The following is a 23,998-nucleotide window of genomic DNA, read 5'->3' as shown; positions in this document are numbered from 1 at the left end:
TCCGAAAGCCAATACTTTCGGGGGTAGGTTTGGTGGTCTAAAGCCTGTTACAGATCCGAAAGCCAAACCTTTGGGGGCAGGTTCGGCGGCCTAAAGCCCCACACAGATCTGAAAGTCAAGTCTTTAGGGGCAGTTTAGACGGCCAAAAGGCTGCCTCCACAGGCAGGTTCGGCAGCCGAACTTGGGTTCTTCAGCAAGGCAGAACCTGATTCTGCTTTATACATGCAGCCTCCAAAATACTTCAAAACTCACATGCAAAAGCCTCACAACAACCAAACATATTTAACATACATAAGAGACCTCAAAAACTTACTCTAAACCAACATGCACCAACAGAAACCAAGAGAAAACGTTCATCAAGAAACTCAACCCTAAAACTTTAGAAAAACAAACATGCATCAACAACCCATTAAATCCTCAAAACACAAGCTGAAAACCTTTCGAAAACATATGAAAAGCAAGGTTTTAAACTTGCCTCTTGGAGACACAATAGTGACAACAACCCAAACTTGGAGAAGAGGGGAAAATGATCTCTGGAGGTCTCTAAGGTTTGAAACTTTCGGATTCGAACTCAAATCTTCAAAACCACAGAAGAAAAACATGTATTCTTGAGGGATTTGGAGAAATTCAGCAAAAATGCCATAGAGGATGCATGAACTCACCTCTGCTCGAAAATGAAGAAAGAAACCTCGCATTTTTCGGGCTGATGGCCTTTTATAGGTAGCTGAGGAAACCACGTTCGGCACTGAACCTTGAAATTTTCCTAAAACTCTTTTCTCTTTTCTTTTAACACGATTTCAAAAAAAATGTCAAAAAAATTTTATGAAAACCTTATTTTACTCTTCTAAAGATTCCAGTTTCGAGATTTCAGATTTCAATGGAGCTTTCGTCGAAAAGTGAAAATTTTAACGCCGGAGTTTAGCCGGGTATTACAGTAAATATAAGTAACATAGAAGCACAATTATTCATCATCAGACATTTCTTCATCAGACGTATAATTTGCATAATTCATTATATTTCTTACCTCAGCTTTTGTGAGTTTACGATTTACCGCAACTGTTTGTTCTTTTACTAGTTTATACATGTAAAACCTGCAACGATGAAACAACAATTTATTATTTTATTTTCGAATTATACGTAGACTTTCTTCATATGCCCCTATATTATTTCTTGTCATAACAAGAGAATGGCATTTTATAATAGGAGCACCTAAAGATTGCAAATCAACAATAAGTTTGTTTGATTCGTCAACTCTAAACTCCGCTCTTTTCTCAAACCAGCATAATATTCCCTACGATCTCTATACTTCTCACTCTTATAGTCGTCATTAAAAGTTGGAAATAACCACACTCGACCCTCTCTCTTGAATGATGAACATCCTATCATTCTTTTATGAGCATATAAAAATGATGAATGCTCTTTATTATATACAACACAAACAATATTACATGTGAATTATTTACTCAACTTGAAACTTAACTTTCCTGTAAAGTTGCATGTGACCTATTATACACTATTACAATTATGACATGTACTTTGATCATGCATGTGACCTGGTCTGATACATACTATAAAATTATGACATATATTTCAACATTGCATGTGACTTGTTATGATAAATAATACAAATTTATGATATTTATTTTCGACCTTGCATGTGACTTGTTCTGATACATACTACAAAATTATGATATGTACTTCGATCTTGCATGTGATCTATTCTGATACGTACTACAAATTTTGACTTTACATGTGACTTGTTCTGAAATATACAACACAATAATGACATGTACTTCAACCTTGAATGTGAACTATTATGCGAATACTGAATGTGACCCATAAATGCACAAAATGCATGCAAACTATCATGCTATTATGCATTTGAAAGCATTCGTTAACATTGCATGTTACTTGTACCTGCAAAAGTTGCTTGTGATTTTTTTGTCCAGAAAATTTGCATTTGCTACATAATACTTATTTTTTAATGATAATTATTCTAAATTTATGACTTATTTATTCACATTTTATTTTATAGATATGACGAGTAGATAAAATTACCGTGATTATACAAGTCCAGGACCTCATGATCAGTCTTTATTGACACAACAATAGTTTTATAGATCGCAGTCGGTTTGGAATGAGAAAATTACAAATGAGCCATTATATTGTAGGCAATCTGCGAGTGTTTTAAAGTAGGATTTTCATCCTCTTATTGAAGCATATCTTAGACTTTCTACATTTTATGGTATTGTCAAATTAGTTGAGAGATGGCGTTCAAAGACACATATTTATGATGCCAGTGGGAGAGTCTATAATTATTCTCAAGGACATAGGTGTTATTCATACCTACCTATAGATGGAGATGTTGTCGTCGGTAACTCTATTATAAATTGAATGATACATTGTCAACAGTTTTTGAGTCTCGTACCTCCCGCTAATATAATACGTGGTAACTCTTTGCCATTAAGTTGGTTAATCGAAAATTGTAATAAGCTATTAGATGATGCTGATGATGAAGTGGTCCAGAGACATGCCTGTATTTATATTTTAAGAATTATTGGAGATTTCCTTTTCACGGATAGAAATCCTAGTAGGGTTAACCTAATGTTTCTGCTTCTTTTTGCCAATTTACATTGTAATACCCGGCTAGACTCCGGTATCGGAATCCCTACCGTCCGGTGGGACCTCGGATGTCGGAAACCTCTAGAAGGGTAAAACTATGATTTTATGAAATGTTTTCATGTATTTCATGTTTTTAAGTAAGAAATTAAATGAGTTTTTGCATGAAAAATCTTTGGAGGAAAACCCAGGTTCGGCCGCCGAACTCCGAAGTTCGGCCGCCGAACATGCATGCTTTCGGAGGGACTTTAGGCGCCCGAAAATTTTGAGTGAGGGAAATGCAGGTTCGGCCGCCGAACTCCAAGTTCGGCCGCCGAACCTTGCATGCATGCGGAGGCACTTTCGGCCCCCGAACGTGGCCTGGCCAGCCACCTATAAAAGGGGCACTTAGCCGAAATGGGAGAGTTTTCTCCCATTTTCAGCCACAGCAAGCTTCCGACCTCCCTCTCCCAAATCTTGTGTTTTTCCTTCAATCCCCACCATTTTCTTTGAGTTTTAAGGTTCCACAAAAGTTTTTGAGTGTTTTTAAGCAAGTTTGGAGCTTGGAAGTCTTGGAGCTAAATCCCTCCATTTTCCGAGCTAGGGTCGTTCTTCCTCTCGATCTTCAAGAGGTAAGCTTCGATCTATGCTTCTTTTATGTTTTATGAAAGTTTTATGCAAGTTGATGGGGTAGAATGCATGTTTAGGCTTGTTGTTAGGTTTATGGGTTTATGTTGTGATTTGAACAATGTATGTTGGAAATGTGTTGTTTGAAGTGTTGTAGTTGGGGTATATTATAGTTTGAGACCCCTAGGTGTGATGTATGATGTGTATGCATGTGTAGAAACAAGTTTATGCATGTTTTGAGGCGTTTTGGAGGCTGTGGACACAAGGGAGCCAAGTTTCTGCCCTTCGGCAGAAACTCAGGTTCGGCCGCCGAAGTGACTTTCGGCCGCCGAACCCCCTTGTGGAGGCAGTTTCGGCTGCCGAAGCCTGCCCCCGAAACTCAAGTTTCGTCTCTGTCTGGGAGGTTCGGCCGCCGAAAGTGCCGCCGAACCTGCATGACTTTCGGCTGCAGAGGGACTTTCGGCCGCCGAACCTGCCGCCGAAAGTGCCCTGTTCAGCCATTTCTTGCATGTTTTCATGTGATGTTTTCAGGATGTTTTAGGGGGTTTTTGGGGAGTATTTTAGAGTCATATTCATGTATGTTTGGTCCCTCATTTGAGTCCACCTGTGTAGGTTCGGACCCGAGGAACCGAGACCCCCAGCAGTGAGCCAGCTGCTTCAGAGTCTCTTCAGAGCTAGCCAGAGGTGAGTGGAATAAACTTTAAGTTTTAAAGCAAATTAATGAAATGTTTTAGCATGATTCACGCATCATGAATGCCATGAGATATATTAGGTTGTTTGCATTAGAATTCACGAATATGTTGCATTGCATACTTTGTTGTTGATGTGGATGAATGTTGAATGATCCATTAGCCCTTGTATGTCATGATAGCCTATGTGAGTCCAGGTGTGCCTGCTACGGCTCTACGCCCCTGGCACTATGACAGATTATGGAAGTCCGGGTGTGCCTGCTACGGCTCTACGCCCCCGGCATGTATAAGTAAGAAAGATAGGGGCTAAATGGTGACAAGTTCATCCTTGTTGTGAAATGTTTGTGTTATGGCGCATACATGAAAGCATGATTTAAATTGATGTTTTATTATTCTGCTCACTGGGCTCTAGTAGCTCACCCCACTCCCTTTATCCCCAGAGTTGCAGGTACAGGACAGATCAGGAAGTCGGCTAGAGTGAAGTACAGTCATGTATGTTGTAATAGATAGTAGTGGACATGAACATGATGTAATGAGTATTTATGACCATGTAATGTAATGAATGATTTGATGATGTATTGAGGATTATAGTAGTGCTTGACCTAGAGGTGTGTGAATCCCCATTATGTACAGAGTGTTTAATGAGTAATGATGTTAATGACCATGATTATCCAAGCTGTTATGTATGATGATGATACCCCATTGGAGTATTTGATGAGGACTCCAGTGTGGGGTTTATGTATGATTTTGTGCATGCACAGGTTTTGCTTGGATAAGATTAAAGAAAAATATTTTTACAGATCATGTATATGTTGTTATGTATGGGATTCCACAGGTTTACAGGAGGTATGTAGGCTTGCTACGGGTCCCGGCGGCCTTAAGCCGATCTGGATCCTAGCGCCGGTAACGGGTCGGATTTCCGGGTCGTTACAGAGTGGTATCAGAGCCCTAGGTTCATATGGTCGGACCTAGAGTGTCGGGCTCATAGATGTTCTAGAAGGTCAAGCACACTAGGAAAATCATGTCCACTAGGATAGGATGTAGAGTCCTGTCTATATGATGATATGATATGCCATGATGATATGCATGTGCATAAATGCTATGATGTGATGCTATGTATATGATGAGGGTTCATGTGTTTCCACATGAACCATATGATGCTAATGATTGCTTGTGCTATGTGCTGTTTTTTCAGAAGATAGAATGAGAGGAACTCGTCGATCTGCACGATTGACTGGAGTGCCACCTCAGGACGAGGGCGCTGATGCCCGTCCTTCAGCTTTGCCTAGGGCAATGTCCAGTAGGTCCAACAGAGACAGAGTAGCTAGAGACCCTAGAAGGTCTTTGGATCTGGGTAGAAGCAGATCAGTAAGGGGAACAGTGCAGGGAGGAATGTCTGAGGATATGGAAGTAGATCAGAGGAGGGATGGCAATCTCGGTGTGAGCATGCCGGAAGAGGGCATGGGAGAATCAGAAGGAGGCACTCAGGCCTCGAGTCATGTCCAGCCACATCACTACCCACCCTATTCACACCATCCAGGGTATTCGATGGGAGGTACATCGGATAACCCCAGTTTTAGCCCTTATCCTCCACATATGCCATACCCACCTTACTACCCACCATACTCTCAGTACCCCATGTACCCACCTCCACCTCCCTATACCAGTACAGCAAACCCTACCCCAGGGGATGTTGCACCTCCACCACCACCAGTACCTACTGTCCCGGAAACACAAGTACCCAAACCTACCTCATCTGGAGGGAGCAAGGTCAAGATGACCGATTACATGAAGTTGGGTGCTCCTCAGTACAGAGCAGGCGATGACCCATTTGAGTATCTGAGCAGGGTCAAGACTATTACAGATGAGATAGGGGCTGATGACAGTAGAGCCATTCAGATGGCTGGGTTCACATTGGAGTGCAAGAAGGCACGTGATTGGTTTAAGAACTATGTGAACCCGAGAGCGGACAGTATGTCCTGGGGGGAGTTCGCAAATGAGTTTGCAGGATGGGCTTTCCCTGAGAGCTCTAGAGAGCAGAAGATGATAGAATTCGAGCAGTTGAGGCAGACTGATCAGATGAGTGTGGAGGAGTACACAGACAGGTTCCTGGAGTTGTTGCCATATGCTGGGCTGAATTTGGACACAGACCAAAAGAAGTCAAGTAGATATATTATGAGGCTGCACTCCAGGTATTCCGCTTTGATACAGTCAGCAGAGAGGGAGAGTTTCCATGCCATAGTGGATATGGCTAGGAGAATGGAGGCTTGTGCTATCGTTGAGGGGAAGGTAAAACAGTCAGTGGCACAGTCTTCTGGTTCCAAGACCCCAGGTGGGGAAAGGTTAGACTCTTCTTCTCTGAGCGCAGCAGTTGCAGGCAGTAAGAAGTGGGACAGAGGCCACAGAAAATCTAAAAAGAATAAGTTCTGGAACAAGATCAAGTCAGGTCTGGGTTTAGGCAGTGGCTCAAGCTCTGGCGCAGAGGTTACAGCATGTATGAGATGTGGGAGACCACACAAGGGAGTATGTCTGGCAGGGACAAACACATGTTTCAGGTGCGGACAGGCGGGTCATTTGGCTCGAGATTGTCCTAGAGCAGCCTTTGCAGCACCGTCTCAGCAGACAGCCTCCGACAGTGTGGTGCAGCCAGTAGCTCCAGCCGCAACACAGGCCAGTGGCAGAGGCAGGGGAAGAGGGTCAGCCTCTTCATCAGCAGGATACAGAGGTGAAGGTCCATCGGCTCCGGCACGGATCTTCACTATGACTCAGCAGGAGGCCAGCACATCCAACACCGTGGTGGCAGGTAATCTCATCATTGGTTGTTCTGATGTGTATGCCTTAATGGACCCGGGTGCATCTCATTCTTTCATTGCTCCGAGAGTCGTGGAGAGGGTAGGATTGATGGTCTCTGGGTTAGAGTGTCCCCTATGGGTCAGTGGACCCAAGTGTGACCCGTCAGTGGCAGAGGCAGTCTGCCAATGTAGTCCAGTTTTCATAGAGGGAAGATGCCTTTCCGCCGACCTCGTGGTTCTAGATTTGACAGATTTTGACGTCATTCTAGGGATGGATTGGTTATCGACCCATGGTGCTACCTTGGACTGTAGAGACAAGGTAGTCAGATTCAGAGATCAGGATGGGTCAGAGGTCGTCTTCAGAGGAGACAAGAGGGGTACACCTAGAGGTCTGATCTCAGCTCTTCAGGCTCGTAGGTTGCTTAGGAGGGGATGTCAGGGGTTTCTAGCTCATGTGAGGGAGTTAGATAGTCATGTCAGAGAGCCCGCCTCAGTGCCTGTGGTGAGTGAGTTCTTAGACGTTTTCCCAGACGAGCTGCCAGGGTTACCACCTGCTAGGGAGATAGAGTTCGAGATTGAGTTGATGCCTGGTACCAGACCGATCTCTATCCCTCCCTACAGGATGGCACCAGCTGAATTGAAAGAACTGAAGGAACAGTTGCAAGAGCTGGTAGATAAGGGTTTCATCCGACCGAGTACTTCACCTTGGGGTGCTCCGGTTTTGTTTGTGAGGAAGAAGGATGGATCCCTCAGACTTTGTATCGACTACAGACAGTTGAACAAGGTCACTACCAAAAACAAGTACCCTTTGCCGAGGATCGACGATCTATTCGACCAGCTAGCAGGAGCAGGTTGTTTCTCCAAAATAGATCTGAGATCAGGGTACCATCAGTTGAGGATAAGGAATGAAGATGTACCGAAGACAGCTTTCAGGACCAGGTATGGGCACTATGAGTTCCTTGTGATGCCGTTTGGGTTGACCAACGCCCCTGCAGCATTCATGGACCTCATGAACAGAGTATTCAGTCAGTATCTGGATCACTTCGTTATTGTCTTCATAGATGATATCTTAGTGTATTCCAGAAATGCAGAGGAGCATGCCCATCACCTGAGGACAGTTTTGCAGACCTTGAGAGAGCATGGCTTGTATGCCAAGTTCTCCAAGTGTGAGTTTTGGCTTAGGAGCATTTCATTCTTGGGGCACATTGTGTCAGAACAGGGTATTGAAGTAGACCCCAAGAAGGTAGAGGCTGTAGCTAACTGGCCTAGACCCACCACAGTGACCGAGATCAAGAGTTTTCTGGGTTTAGCAGGTTACTACAGGAGGTTCGTTCAGGACTTCTCCAAGATTGCTGCTCCTATGACCAAATTGACAAAGAAGAATCAGAAGTTCGTATGGACCGATCAGTGTGAGGAAAGCTTTGAGGAGCTTAAGAGGAGGTTGACTTCAGCACCGGTGTTAGCTCTGCCAAAAAGTGATGATGACTTCTCAGTATATTGTGATGCGTCCCGTGTGGGACTGGGTTGTGTGCTAATGCAAAATGAGAGGGTGATCGCTTATGCTTCTAGGCAGCTGAAGAAGCATGAGCTGAATTACCCCACACATGACCTAGAGATGGCAGCAGTCATCTTTGCACTCAAGATGTGGAGGCATTACCTCTATGGGGTAAAATGTGAGATCTTCACAGATCATAAGAGCCTGCAGCACATCTTGAGTCAGAGAGATTTGAATTTGAGGCAGAGGAGATGGGTAGAGCTGTTGAGTGACTATGATTGTAAGATTCAGTACCATCCGGGTAAGGCGAATGTTGTGGCAGACGCCCTAAGCCGGAAATCACTCGGCAGTCTATCCCACATTTCAGCAGAGAGGAGGCCGGTGGTGAAGGAGTTCCACAGACTTATGAGTGAGGGATTACAGTTGGAGTTGTCTGGCACAGGTGCCTTAGTGGCTCAGATGAGAGTGACACCCGTGTTTCTGGAGCAGGTAGCTCAGAAACAGCATGAGGACCCAGAGTTGGTCAGAATAGCCAGAACGGTTCAGTCAGGCCAGAGTAATGAGTTCAAGTTCGATGATAAGGGGATCCTCCGCTACGGGAACAGATTATGTGTGCCAGATGACATTGGTCTGAAGGGAGATATTATGGGGGAAGCCCATAATACCAGGTATAGTGTTCACCCTGGAGCCACCAAGATGTATCAGGATCTGAAGAGAGTGTATTGGTGGCCAGCCATGAAGAAGGACGTGGCACTGTTCGTGTCAGCCTGCGATGTGTGTCAGAGGGTGAAACTAGAGCATCAGAAGCCGGCTGGAATGTTGAACCCACTACCGATTCCAGAGTGGAAATGGGAGAATATAGCTATGGACTTCGTAGTGGGGTTACCGGCGACGTCCAACAGATTGGACTCCATATGGGTGATTGTGGACAGACTCACCAAATCTGCTCACTTCATCCCTGTCAGGAGTGGTTACTCTGTGGACAAGTTGGCGCAGGTGTACGTAGATGAGATCGTCAGACTGCATGGGGTCCCGGTATCTATAGTGTCAGATAGAGGGCCCCAGTTCACCTCCAGGTTTTGGCGGAGTCTGCAGAACGCAATGGGTACCAGATTAGACTTCAGTACTGCCTTCCACCCACAGACAGACGGACAGTCAGAGAGGACCATCCAGACAATAGAGGATATGCTCAGAATGTGTGTGCTAGATTTTGGCGGTTCTTGGAGGCAACATCTACCTTTGGTGGAGTTTGCCTACAATAACAGCTATCATGCTAGCATAGGGATGGCTCCATATGAAGCTTTGTATGGGAGAAAGTGCAGATCACCTATCTGCTGGGAGGAAGTAGGAGAGAGGACTCTTGCGGGTCCGGAGTTAGTAGAGCTTACCAGCAGGGTGGTACCCATAATCAGAGAGAGAATCAAGACTGCTGCTAGTCGGCAGAAGAGTTATGCAGATATCCGCAGAAGACAGCTAGAGTTTCAGGAGGGGGATTTGGTTTTGCTCAAGGTGTCTCCTATGAAAGGAGTGGTTCGGTTCGGGAAGAAGGGTAAGTTAGCTCCACGGTACATCGGTCCTTTCGAGGTGCTTCAGAGGGTCGGTAATGTGTCGTACAAGCTAGACTTGCCTGCTTCGATGGAGAGAATCCATCCGGTTTTCCATGTTTCTCTGTTACGGAAGTACGTGTCAGATCCGAGCAAGGTTCTTAGTGAGCCTGATGTAGAGATCCAAGAGGATCTCACCTATGTAGAGCAGCCAGTGCGGATTCTTGACACTCAGATCAGAAAGTTAAGAAACAAGGAAATCCCGATGGTGAAAGTCCTTTGGAACCACCACAATATTGAAGAATGCACCTGGGAGACACGGGAGTCCATGCTCCAGCAATACCCCCATCTGTTTTGAGGTGAGTGTTAGTTGTTCTATGTGTTACATGTATGATAGATTGTATGCTATGTTGTATGTTATGATTGATGCCATGCTTTGTATGTTAGTTGAGGAACATTCGGGGACGAATGTTCTTAAGGGGGGGAGAATGTAATACCCGGCTAGACTCCGGTATCGGGATTTCTACCGTCCGGTGGAATCTCGGTTGTCGGAGACCTCTAGAAGGGTAAAACTATGATTTTTATGAAATGTTTTCATGTATTTCATGTTTTTAAATAAGAAATTGAATGAGTTTTTGCATGAAAAATCTTTGGAGGAAAACCCAGGTTCGGCCGCCGAACTCCAAAGTTCGGCCGCCGAACATACATGCTTTCGGAGGGACTTTAGGCGCCCGAAAACTTTGAGTGAGGGAAATGCAGGTTCGGCCGCCGAACTCCAAGTTCGGCCGCCGAACCTTGCATGCATGCGGAGGCACTTTCGGCCCCCGAACGTGGCCTGGCCAGCCACCTATAAAAGGGGCACTTAGCCGAAATGGGAGAGTTTTCTCCCATTTTCAGCCACGGCAAGCTTCCGACCTCCCTCTCCCAAATCTTGTGTTTTTCCTTCAATCCCCACCATTTTCTTCGAGTTTTAAGGTTCCACAAAGGTTTTTGAGTGTTTTTAAGCAAGTTTGGAGCTTGGAAGTCTTGGAGCTAAATCCCTCCATTTTCTGAGCTAGGGTCGTTCTTCCTCTCGATCTTCAAGAGGTAAGCTTCGATCTATGCTTCTTTTATGTTTTATGAAAGTTTTATGCAAGTTGATGGGGTAGAATGCATGTTTAGGCTTGTTGTTAGGTTTATGGGTTATTGTTGTGATTTGAACAATGTATGTTGGAAATGTGTTGTTTGAAGTGTTGTAGCTGGGGTATATTATAGTTTGAGACCCCTAGGTGTGATGTATGATGTGTATGCATGTGTAGAAACAAGTTTATGCATGATTTGAGGCGTTTTGGAGGCTGTGGACACAAGGGAGCCAAGTTTCTGCCCTTCGGCAGAAACTCAGGTTCGGCCGCCGAAGTGACTTTCGGCCGCCGAACCCCCTTGTGGAGGCAGTTTCGGCTGCCGAAGCCTGCCCCCGAAACTCAAGTTTCGTCTCTGTCTGGGAGGTTCGGCCGCCGAAAGTGCCGCCGAACCTGCATGACTTTCGGCTGCAGAGGGACTTTCGGCCGCCGAACCTGCCGCCGAAAGTGCCCTGTTTAGCCGTTTCTTGCATGATTTCATGTGATGTTTTCAGGATGTTTTAGGGGGTCTTTGGGGAGTATTTTGGAGTCATGTTCATGTATGTTTGGTGCCTCATTTGAGTCCACCTGTGTAGGTTCGGACCCGAGGAACCGAGACCCCCGGTTGTGAGATAGTCGTTCAGAGTTCGTTGTTAAAGCTTCAGTTACCAGGTGAGTGGAACAACCCCTTAAGCTTTAAAGTAAATGAATAAATGAATGAATCATAAAGCATTGCCCATGCATCATTATGCCATGCAATATTAGGTTGTTTACATTAGAATTCACGAATATGTTGCATTGCATACTTTGTTGTTGATGTGGATGAATGTTGAATGATCCATTAGCCCTTGTATGTCATGATAGCCTATGTGAGTCCAGGTGTGCCTGCTACGGCTCTACGCCCCTGGCACTATGACGGATTATGGAAGTCCGGGTGTGCCTGCTACGGCTCTACGCCCCCGGCATGTATAAGTAAGAAAGATTGGGGCTAAATGGTGACAAGTTCATCCTTGTTGTGAAATGTTTGTGTTATGGCGCATACATGAAAGCATGAATAAGAAAAAGAAAGAAAAAGTTAAATGATAATAATAATGATAAAATGAATAATAATACACCTAAAAATGGAGGAATTAAAATAAATGTTTTTAGTTTCTGCTCACTGGGCTCTAGTAGCTCACCCCACTCCCTTTATCCCCAGAGTTGCAGGTACAGGACAGATCAGGAAGTCGGCTAGAGTGAAGTACAGTCATGTATGTTGTAATAGATAGTAGTGGACATGAACATGATGTAATGAGTATTTATGACCATGTAATGTAATGAATGATTTGATGATGTATTGAGGATTATAGTAGTGCTTGACCTAGAGGTGTGTGAATCCCCATTATGTACAGAGTGTTTAATGAGTAATGATGTTAATGACCATGATTATCCAAGCTGTTATGTATGATGATGATACCCCATTGGAGTATTTGATGAGGACTCCAGTGTGGGGTTTATGTATGATTTTGTGCATGCACAGGTTTTGCTTGGATAAGATTAAAGAAAAATATTTTTACAGATCATGTATATGTTGTTATGTATGGGATTCCACAGGTTTACAGGAGGTATGTAGGCTTGCTACGGGTCCCGGCGGCCTTAAGCCGATCTGGATCCTAGCGCCGGTAACGGGTCGGATTTCCGGGTCGTTACACTAAGTATAATGTCCTTTTTAATTCTTTTGAGCCTGTAGCTGATTTGACTTTATTTTTTCTATTTAAATGAAATTTATCTTTTAGAATTTATTATTTATTATGTTCTTTTTAATTTTAAATTAATTGTTACATGAATAAGTTATATTTTATTTACTATATATGTTGTATAATTAATTAATACTTTTTCTATTTCAACAAAAAATAACTTAATATATACCCATATTATTTATTTTATATAGGAAAATTAGTATGAGAAGTCAAATTTTGTAAGTCTTTCTGATTTTATCCAAATATTTAATTCTTAAAACTAAAGGCCAAATACCAAACATTTATTTATTGATTTTATATAAATTTAAAAATTAAAGCTGGGAAAGTGTTTATATTTGCATGGTATAACACGTGTCATTCTTTATTATGTTTTCGTGGTCTGACATGCCATATAGAATAACTATTTTTTCTCTAAATAGGGTTGTTGATATGAAAATCCAAACATTCTATGCCATTTTATAATTTAATCTAAAATCTTATTTTGTGGCACGGCATACCAAATTTTCAAACGTTTTACCAATTTTTAATCAAAGGGTATTGTTATAATTTTTCGTATTAAAAATCTCGATTGTCAAATTTTTGTTTTCTAATACATTTTTTTAAACAAATTATAGGAAAAAAAAGTAAAAATAGAATATATATTAGTGTTTTTCTATTGGACATTATGGAACATTAAAATCTTGTCTCTTGGCAGAGGGTGAGCTTACATCCTTTGTTTCCTATTTGATGAGTACACTATGGCGTAGGGAATTCAGGCTTCAACACAAAAGGAGATATAAGTGTTTTGAATGAGATTTAAGAAATTATAAAATATAATTTGTATTATAATAAAATTTTCAAAACATTTGATAATTTGGCATGTTGTATTGAGAATTAAAGTTTTGGGAACAACTAGAAATTATATTTAACCATTAAACCAAATATACCCTTATTCTCCTGTAAAACTGCTACATATAGTATTAGTCCTTCAATTCTATTCTTAATACAATTTAACTCGATTAATCCCATTAATATAGTGTTATTTAATTTTGTAGAAAAAATATATATTTTTAGTCTATTTTTCCACTTCAATACAGAGAATATTTTTTTCTATATATCATAAAAGACATATGAACAAACATTGTCTCTTTATATCTCAATATACACTTATATCTCTATACTAATTGAGATTAACTTATTGAATACCTTCACTAAAATTGCAATCTATTCAACACTTAAACTTATAAAAATGATAATAATTAAACACAAATTAGTCATATTATTGATGGTTTATAAAAAAAAAAAGTAAAAATTGATCATACATTTTGTTGGTTGTGCACTAATTCTTGCTAACAGTGTTATAAATTTTTATAAGTTGATAAAGTTAGAAGAATATATTGTTATCATTTTAATGAAAATTTACTGTCCAATTAGCTAATTTTCAAGTACAGTTAATAATAAGTGAAACTATTTCTGACTTCCTTTTATAAATAATCCATTATATGGTTAATTTATATTTAATTTTTGCAGTTTTTGTAAGATTAAGGATTCAATAGATTACAATTATATTTCAAGTATTTAAAGTATTTAACGGGCAAATATGAAACGGATATAAGCTCAATTAAGTCTTTATACTTTTACTCGAGAACCAAATAAGTCAAATTTAAATTTTAGGTCAATTGAGCCTCTGTACTATTATTCAAGGATCACATAAGCCATCATTTAATATAATATTATTTTTTAATAACAAAATATTTTTTTAATAATAATATTTTTTATATGATAAAACTTCATTTTTTTTAATTTTAAAACTTATTTATTATGTCTTAATATTTTTTAAATTTTATGGTAACTAAAAAAACTAAGTTTAATATTTTTTAAATTATAAAAAAATATTTAATTATTAAAACATAATATTATATTATATTGTTAGGACTTATTTGGCCCGCAACAAAAATACAAGAACTTAATTGGTCCTAAATTTTGAATTGCGCTTATTTGGTCTTGAGGAAAAGTATATAGACTTAATTGAACTTATTTCTAATATGAAATAATATAGTAGTGTAAGTGTAATTTTCTATAAAATAACGTATTCAACATATGTCAACTATAAGATCAAAAACAATTTACAGCCACTAATTATTTTTCCTCTCTCTCTCAAAATTCACTCAACTCAACCATCCACAATTTAGCCTAAGTGCATGCTACCCTATTTCCGTTGATTATTCTCCTTTTGTAATTGACTATTAGTTAAAAATAAGTTAAAATTAAACCCTTTAAATAATTTCTTCCTCATAAAAATTCTACTTAAAACTTTTAAAACAAAATTTAAACAGTAATAAACTTTCTATTTTATTTTGAACTGCTAATTTTATTTAAATTAGCATCAACACCATATATGATAATGGGTTATATTATTAGCTTCAAACAACGGATAAAATTAATCATAATTTTGCTATGTAAAATAGAATGCCGCATAATAAAATATATTAGCAAATTTTTTTTAAAAAAAATAGCAATATTTGATTTCTTTTTTTATCAGTTAAAAAATTGTAACAACAAGGTATGATTAAAAAAATAATAAATAATTTTTTTTCTCAATAATTGTCGGATATTAATAGTAGGAGAGCACTTAATGTTCCTCTATATATAATTAACTACAAAAAAATATGTAACAGTAGATGTGACTTTCTATTTGCATCCCTCTGGAATCTTCCCTACAATTGTTGGCTTAACATCAATGCATTCAGATTTTGCTGGGCCTTCAGGACCACTATATGTCAAGTCAATGTTCGCAAGTTCCACTTTTTCACATGGGACTCCACTGCTGCATATAAGTTGAACGGTAAGAGCAGTTGCAGAAGTTCCCTTTATATTTTTGAAGCTAACATCACTAATCTTCACTTTAGATGGTTCCTGGAAAAAAAAAAAGAGAAGAAATAATTATTTATACAAACAATAATTATCATATAATAATATATTGTTTTGGAACAGTTATCACCTTTTTATTGCATTTGTTCCATGGACAATACATTTGATCTACAATAATAGGATTGGAGACATTTTCCATAGTAATATCTTGGAAATGAATATTAGTTGCAGTATTAGGAAACATTGCAGGCCAAGTTTTAATTCTAACACCATTAGTTGTACCGGTGAGGGTGCAATCGGAAACAGTAATTCCGGAAACAGGATCTTCGTTCTCATACTTCCCCAAGCTCCCTATGCTGATGCCATGACCAGGTCCACATGCCACTTTTGTGATTTTTAGATTTTCGGTTCCATCACCAATAGAGATACAATCATCACCCGTGCCTATTTTGGCATTAGATATAGTCACTCCCTTTGATCGCCCAATATGAATTCCATCCGTATTAAGGCTACCTTCAGGTGTACTGACTTTGAAGCCTTCAAATGTGAAGTCGTCACATCCCAATACATTGACGTGAAAGTACTTGCTATTAAGAGACGTTATGTCACGAACTAAGCCTTTGGTAATGAAGTTAAACCTTATATTCTGATGAAAAATGTAAAGCAATAAAAGCATTTTAGAAAAGTTTTGGTACGTAATTACAATTTATGGTAAATTTAAATTAGTAAGATTTTGTAATATCATGTAAACTAAAAAAAAAGTACCATAGGATGTTTCTTGCAATTTTTTGGATCTTTGTCACAAGATACTCCCTTCCATGCAACTTGTCCTTGACCATCTAAAGTTCCTTTTCCGGATAGTGTGAATTGATCAATATGGTTAAAATTAAACCAACCATCCCCCCCTGCAAGCTCTGGTGGGGCTAGCACGGTTCCCTGAACTTCTACCTCTATTGCCCCTTTGCAAGGACCTGTAACATTCACTATACCTGCCAAGAATTTCCCTGCTGGAATCAATATTTTGCTAGATCCTGCTGCTGCGCAAGCCTCTTTCCAAGCATCCGCTATAGCCTAAAAGATAAAGGAAAGAGAAAGGTAAGAATTTTAAGTTTAGCTAATATCCTAATATTCATGGGTGAATTATATGTTTATACCTTACTTGCATCTGCTTTTCCATCAGGTGCTGCACCAAATTTTGTTATATCAAAAACAGCTGGCTGTGCTTGAACAAGAGAGAAATTTATGAACAATAGAGATACAATTGAGAAAATTATTTTAGTATCCATTATTTTTTTTGCTTCCTCCCTTCTTTTATTTTTAATAAAGATTTTAGAATGATGGATTGATTTATCTTTCTACATGCTGCTTTATAAGGCTAAAATTTACCAAATTTAACTAAATACTAATAATATTTTATATATTTGGTATTAAGCAATTTTTTTAGAACCTCTGTATTTGGAAACGTTGAATGTTCTAAGCTAAAATTAGATTCCCAAAATGTACCATAGGTTATATCATCCAAATCTCATGTTGTGGTTATGATGACATGTAGATAATTTCTCATGTAATTCTTAAAGCTAAAGATTATTTATTGGAGAAAGACTTAAACAGGTTGATTTTTTTCACTTTTGATGTTTTAGTAAGATAATAAAGGACTGAAGAATAAAAAGAGAAAAATTATGTCTAGACTCTGAATTCTGAAATTAAAGGAGTCATGGGCGTAATGAAAGACACAAGGAAATAAGGAACAAAGTCTTGCTTAAACTCTAAGTCTCAGATGCACTACGTTATGGGCATAACATATCTAACGAAAGAAATCAGAGTCTAATTCCATATTTGACACACAATTTGATGATCCTTATCCGCAAAAACATATCAAACTCAATTGTTTTAGGAAAAATAAAGCACAAAATGTAAGTGAAATCATGGATATACCTAAATACACTTTTCCATCTAATTTTGGTTACTTGTATTTAGGCTAAACTAGGATTTTTAGTACTATACAAAGATGCTATTCTGATATACAACATCATCTTTTACTCTTGATTAATTTTGGGAGCCTGAAAACATTTTTCTTATTGCATTTCAACCATAAACATATGTAGCTAAATTCTCTTTTTAGTTGAAGGATAATTGAAGTTTTAGTTCATTTAGTTTTGAGATCTAATTGGTTTTATTATTTTCTTAATGTTTCTTGGTATTTATATTGTTTTTGTACCTATTATTTATTATTGTTCTATTGATTGTAGCATTAAGGTGTCATTGCTCAATCAATAGGATAATATATTATTATTCAAGTTGATTAAATTCATAATTATTTTAGTTTAATATGAAATTAGTGGTGAATTAGTTTAAGTAAAGCCTTCCTAAGGAACAAAATAATCAGACTAAAATGAATCGAGCTTTTGTGTTATTAGTTAGAATCAGGTTCTTCTAATTCCTCATGTAGTAATTGGATTAAATTATAATAGCGTCTCCTACTACTTTTCAAAAGCTAAAGCTAGTTAACGAACATCTCTTAGCTAGTTTAAAAATTAAGATTGAGTGACTAAAGTTTCTTCGACATCTATAACTATTTTATCTATAAATAATTAGAAATTATTTTTGCATCTATGATCAACCAATAAGACTAAAACTGAGATTAAACTTTCAGTGAATTAATCTCATATTGATTTTCTCGCTTAAATCTAATTACTTTACTTCTTTTAGTTGGTTTAGGTTAATTCTCATTGAAGTAATTTTAATTCCTTGCTTTTTAAAACTCCCATTTTATTTTTATTTTTATTTTGTCTTGCAAGTGAATTAACTTCCTTCCAATCTCTATAGGACAAACCCTGCTCACCACTATCGCAATTTAGTTTGATTTAGAAAAGTAGAAATTTATTTTTGGTGGCCTCGACAACTACTAAATCTTAGCGCCATTGCTAAGATATAGTTTTAATTATTTTAGTAATTCTTTTGAATGGCACATTCTAATCCTTTGGGTAGACTCAACTTCAAACAAGGAATCGAGAAAACCGTGAGGAGGTTGAGAAAAGAGATCAAATCGAGATACAAAAATGTTTCATCCTCCAAGTCTAACAAAGAGGTATTGGTTGCTTTCGAGGGAACAAATCATGGGCACAGAAGAAACAATATCTGACCCAAACAATTCTTTTAATGAATTTGAAATTGAGAAAAATATGGCTAATAAGCAAGGAATCAATGATGTCAACAATGTTGTTGATTCCCAACCACTTTGTATCAACTATTAAGAACTAAGTGCAACACTTAAGCTAAAGTCATGATTGATTTATCTACTCCTTATCTTTTGAGGACGTGAAACGGAAGATCCTCATGGGTGCTTGAGTTCCGTATTGCATGCTCCAATATGAGACATAATGAGTTTTCGAAGAACATATTAAGCTGAGGGCCTTTCATTTCTCATTAGTTGATGATGCAAAAGATAGTTACATTACCCACCTTTAGGCTCAGTCACCACATGAGGAGAGAGGGCGAAATTATTTTTGGACCAACTTTTCTTGCTTTTAGAGTATCTGCAATTAAATATTAAATTTAAAGAAGCAAGAAAAGGAATACATAAACAAGATCATGAAAAATGTTGAGCCTGTAGCTATCATCTGCATTTTAATTCGACTCTAAGTATAATGTCCTTCTTAATTCTTCTGAGCCTGTAGCTGATTTGACTTTATTTTTTCTATTTAAATGAAATTTATCTTTTAGAATTTATTATTTATTATGTTCTTTTTTAATTTTAAATTAATTGTTACATGAATAAGTTATATTTTATTTACTATATATGTTGTATAATTAATTAATACTTTTTCTATTTCAACAAAAAATAACTTAATATATACCCATATTATTTATTTTATATAGGAAAATTAGTATGAGAAGTCAAAATTTGTAAGTCTTTCTGATTTTATCCAAATATTTAATTCTTAAAACTAAAGGCCAAATACCAAACATTTATTTATTGATTTTATCTAAATTTAAAAATTAAAGCTGGGAAAGTGTTTATATTTGCATGGTATAACACGTGTCATTCTTTATTATGTTTTCGTGGTCTGACATGCCATATAGAATAACTATTTTTTCTCTAAATAGGCTTGTTGGTATGAAAATCCAAACATTCTATGCCATTTTATAATTTAATCTAAAATCTTATTTTGTGGCACGGCATACCAAATTTTCAAACGTTTTAGCAATTTTTAATCAAAGGGTATTGTTATAATTTTTCATATTAAAAATCTCGATTGTCAAATTTTTATTTTCTAATACATTTTTTTAAACAAATTATAGGAAAAAAAAGTAAAAATAGAATATATATTAGTGTTTTTCTATTGGACATTATGGAACATTAAAATCTTGTCTCTTGGCAGAGGGTGAGCTTACATGCTTTGTTTCTTATTTGATGAGTATACTATGGCGTAGGGAATTCAGGCTTCAACATAAAAGGAGATATAAGTGTTTTGAATGAGATTTAAGAAATTATAAAATATAATTTGTATTATAATAAAATTTTCAAAACATTTGATAATTTGGCATGTTGTATTGAGAATTAAAGTTTTGGGAACAACTAGAAATTATATTTAACCATTAAACCAAATATACCCTTATTCTCCTGTAAAACTGCTACATATAGTATTAGTCCTTCAATTCTATTCTTAATACAATTTAACTCGATTAATCCCATTAATATAGTATTATTTAATTTTGTAGAAAAAATATATATTTTTAGTCTATTTTTCCACTTCAATACAGAGAATATTTCTTTTCTATATATCATAAAAGACATATGAACAAACATTGTCTCTTTATATCTCAATATACACTTATATCTCCATACTAATTGAGATTAACTTATTGAATACCTTCACTAAAATTGCAATCTATTCAACACTTAAACTTATAAAAATGATAATAATTAAACACAAATTAGTCATATTATTGATGGTTTATAAAAAAAAAAGTAAAAATTGATCATACATTTTGTTGGTTGTGCACTAATTCTTGCTAACAGTGTTATAAATTTTTATAAGTTGATAAAGTTAGAAGAATATATTGTTATTATTTTAATGAAAATTTGTAGTCCAATTAGCTAATTTTCAAGTACAGTTAATAATAAGTGAAACTATTTCTGACTTCTTTTTATAAATAATCCATTATATGGTTAATTTATATTTAATTTTTACAGTTTTTGTAAGATTAAGGATTCAATAGATTACAATTATATTTCAAGTATTTAAAGTATTTAACGGGCAAATATGAAACGGATATAAGCTCAATTAAGTCTTTATACTTTTACTCGAGAACCAAATAAGTCAAATTTAAATTTTAGGTCAATTGAGCCTCTGTACTATTATTCAAGGATCACATAAGCCATCATTTAATATAATATTATTTTTTAATAACAAAATATTTTTTTAATAATAATATTTTTTATATGATAAAACTTCATTTTTTTAATTTTAAAACTTATTTATTATGTCTTAATATTTTTTAAATTTTATGGTAACTAAAAAAACTAAGTTTAATATTTTTTAAATTATAAAAAAATATTTTATTATTAAAACATAATATTATATTATATTGTTAGGACTTATTTGGCCCGCAACAAAAATACAAGGACTTAATTGGTCCTAAATTTTGAATTGCGCTTATTTGGTCTTGAGGAAAAGTATATAGACTTAATTGAACTTATTTCTAATATGAAATAATATAGTAGTGTAAGTGTAATTTTCTATAAAATAACGTATTCAACATATGTCAACTATAAGATAAAAAACAATTTACAGCCACTAATTATTTTTCCTCTCTCTCTCAAAATTCACAATTTAGCCTAAGTGCATGCTACCCTATTTCCGTTGATTATTCTCCTTTTGTAATTGACTATTAGTTAAAAATAAGTTAAAATTAAACCCTTTAAATAATTTCTTCCTCATAAAAATTCTACTTAAAACTTTTAAAACAAAATTTAAACAGTAATAAACTTTCTATTTTATTTTGAACTACTAATTTTATTTAAATTAGCATCAACACCATATATGATAATGGGTTATATTATTAGCTTCAAACAACGGATAAAATTAATCATAATTTTGCTATGTAAAATAGAATGCCGCATAATAAAATATATTAGCAAATTTTTTTTTAAAAAAAATAGCAATATTTGATTTCTTTTTTTATCAGTTAAAAAATTGTAACAACAAGGTATGATTAAAAAAATAATAAATAATTTTTTTCTCAATAATTGTCGGATATTAATAGTAGGAGAGCACTTAATGTTCCTCTATATATAATTAACTACAAAAAAATATGTAACAGTAGATGTGACTTTCTATTTGCATCCCTCTGGAATCTTCCCTACAATTGTTGGCTTAACATCAATGCATTCAGATTTTGCTGGGCCTTCAGGACCACTATATGTCAAGTCAATGTTCGCAAGTTCCACTTTTTCACATGGGACTCCACTGCTGCATATAAGTTGAACGGTAAGAGCAGTTGCAGAAGTTCCCTTTATATTTTTGAAGCTAACATCACTAATCTTCACTTTAGATGGTTCCTGGAAAAAAAAAAAAGAGAAGAAATAATTATTTATACAAACAATAAGTAATTATCATATAATAATATATTGTTTTGGAACAGTTATCACCTTTTTATTGCATTTGTTCCATGGACAATACATTTGATCTACAATAATAGGATTGGAGACATTTTCCATAGTAATATCTTGGAAATGAATATTAGTTGCAGTATTAGGAAACATTGCAGGCCAAGTTTTAATTCTAACACCATTAGTTGTACCGGTGAGGGTGCAATCGGAAACAGTAATTCCGGAAACAGGATCTTCATTCTCATACTTCCCCAAGCTCCCTATGCTGATGCCATGACCAGGTCCACATGCCACTTTTGTGATTTTTAGATTTTCGGTTCCATCACCAATAGAGATACAATCATCACCCGTGCCTATTTTGGCATTAGATATAGTCACTCCCTTTGATCGCCCAATATGAATTCCATCCGTATTAAGGCTACCTTCAGGTGTACTGACTTTGAAGCCTTCAAATGTGAAGTCGTCACATCCCAATACATTGACGTGAAAGTACTTGCTATTAAGAGACGTTATGTCACGAACTAAGCCTTTGGTAATGAAGTTAAACCTTATATTCTGATGAAAAATGTAAAGCAATAAAAGCATTTTAGAAAAGTTTTGGTACGTAATTACAATTTATGGTAAATTTAAATTAGTAACATTTTGTAATATCATGTAAACTAAAAAAAAAGTACCATAGGATGTTTCTTGCAACTTTTTGGATCTTTGTCACAAGATACTCCCTTCCATGCAACTTGTCCTTGACCATCTAAAGTTCCTTTTCCAGACAGTGTGAATTGATCAATATGGTTAAAATTAAACCAACCATCTCCCCCTGTAAGCTCTGGCGGGGCTAGCACGGTTCCCTGAACTTCTACCTCTATTGCCCCTTTGCAAGGACCTGTAACATTCACTATACCTGCCAAGAATTTCCCTGCTGGAATCAATATTTTGCTAGATCCTGCTGCTGCGCAAGCCTCTTTCCAAGCATCTGCTATAGCCTAAAAGATAAAGGAAAGAGAAAGGTAAGAATTTTAAGTTTAGCTAATATCCTAATATTCATGGGTGAATTATATGTTTATACCTTACTTGCATCTGCTTTTCCATCAGGTGCTGCACCAAATTTTGTTATATCAAAAACAGCTGGCTGTGCTTGAACAAGAGAGAAATTTATGAACAATAGAGATACAATTGAGAAAATTATTTTAGTATCCATTATTTTTTTTGTTTCCTCCCTTCTTTTATTTTTAATAAAGATTTTAGAATGATGGATTGATTTATCTTTCTACATGCTGCTTTATAAGGCTAAAATTTACCAAATTTAACTAAATACTAATAATATTTTATATATTTGGTATTAAGCAATTTTTTTAGAACCTCTGTATTTGGAAACGTTGAATATTCTAAGCTAAAATTAGATTCCCAAAATGTACCATAGGCTATATCATCCAAATCTCATGTTGTGGTTATGATGACATGTAGATAATTTCTCATGTAATTCCTAAAGCTAAAGATTATTTGTTAGAGAAAGAGTTATGATTTTTTTTCACTTTTGATGTTTTAGTAAGATAATAAAGGACTGAAGAATAAAAAGAGAAAAATTATGTCTAGACTCTGAATTCTGAAATTAAAGGAGTCATGGGCGTAATGAAAGACACAAGGAAATAAGGAACAAAGTCTTGCTTAAACTCTAAGTCTCAGATGCACTACGTTATGGGCATAACATATCTAACGAAAGAAATCATAGTCTAATTCCATATTTGACACACAATTTGATGATCCTTATCCGCAAAAACATATCAAACTCAATTGTTTTAGGAAAAATAAAGCACAAAATGTAAGTGAAATCATGGATATACCTAAATACACTTTTCCATCTAATTTTGGTTACTTGTATTTAGGCTAAACTAGGATTTTTAGTACTACACAAAGATGCTATTCTGATATACAACATCATCTTTTACTCTTGATT

General features: G+C 36.5%; 2 protein-coding genes across 2 annotated transcripts; both read right to left on the bottom strand.

The window, feature by feature from the left end:
- Nucleotides 1–15,251: 15,251 nt before the first annotated feature.
- LOC122722592 (exopolygalacturonase-like) lies at nt 15,252–16,717 on the bottom strand. Its single transcript, XM_043953700.1, has 4 exons — nt 16,586–16,717; nt 16,197–16,502; nt 15,562–16,077; nt 15,252–15,476 (listed from the first exon to the last, which is right to left on the bottom strand). Exons 1-4 carry the CDS (start codon nt 16,715–16,717, stop codon nt 15,252–15,254), a joined length of 1,179 nt encoding a protein of 392 aa, XP_043809635.1.
- Nucleotides 16,718–21,771: 5,054 nt separating this feature from the next.
- On the bottom strand, nt 21,772–23,242 carry LOC110623260 (exopolygalacturonase-like). Its single transcript, XM_043953699.1, has 4 exons — nt 23,111–23,242; nt 22,722–23,027; nt 22,087–22,602; nt 21,772–21,996 (listed from the first exon to the last, which is right to left on the bottom strand). The coding sequence occupies exons 1-4, from the start codon at nt 23,240–23,242 to the stop codon at nt 21,772–21,774; spliced, it is 1,179 nt and encodes a 392-aa protein (XP_043809634.1).
- Between the last annotated feature and the right edge of the window lie 756 nt (nt 23,243–23,998).

The sequence above is a fragment of the Manihot esculenta genome, unplaced genomic scaffold (assembly GCF_001659605.2).
Source record: "Manihot esculenta cultivar AM560-2 unplaced genomic scaffold, M.esculenta_v8 Scaffold53, whole genome shotgun sequence".
In the NCBI taxonomy this organism is placed as follows: Eukaryota; Viridiplantae; Streptophyta; class Magnoliopsida; order Malpighiales; family Euphorbiaceae; genus Manihot; species Manihot esculenta.
Note: the sequence above shows the minus strand (reverse complement) of the source record. Positions and strands in the feature narration are given on the sequence as shown.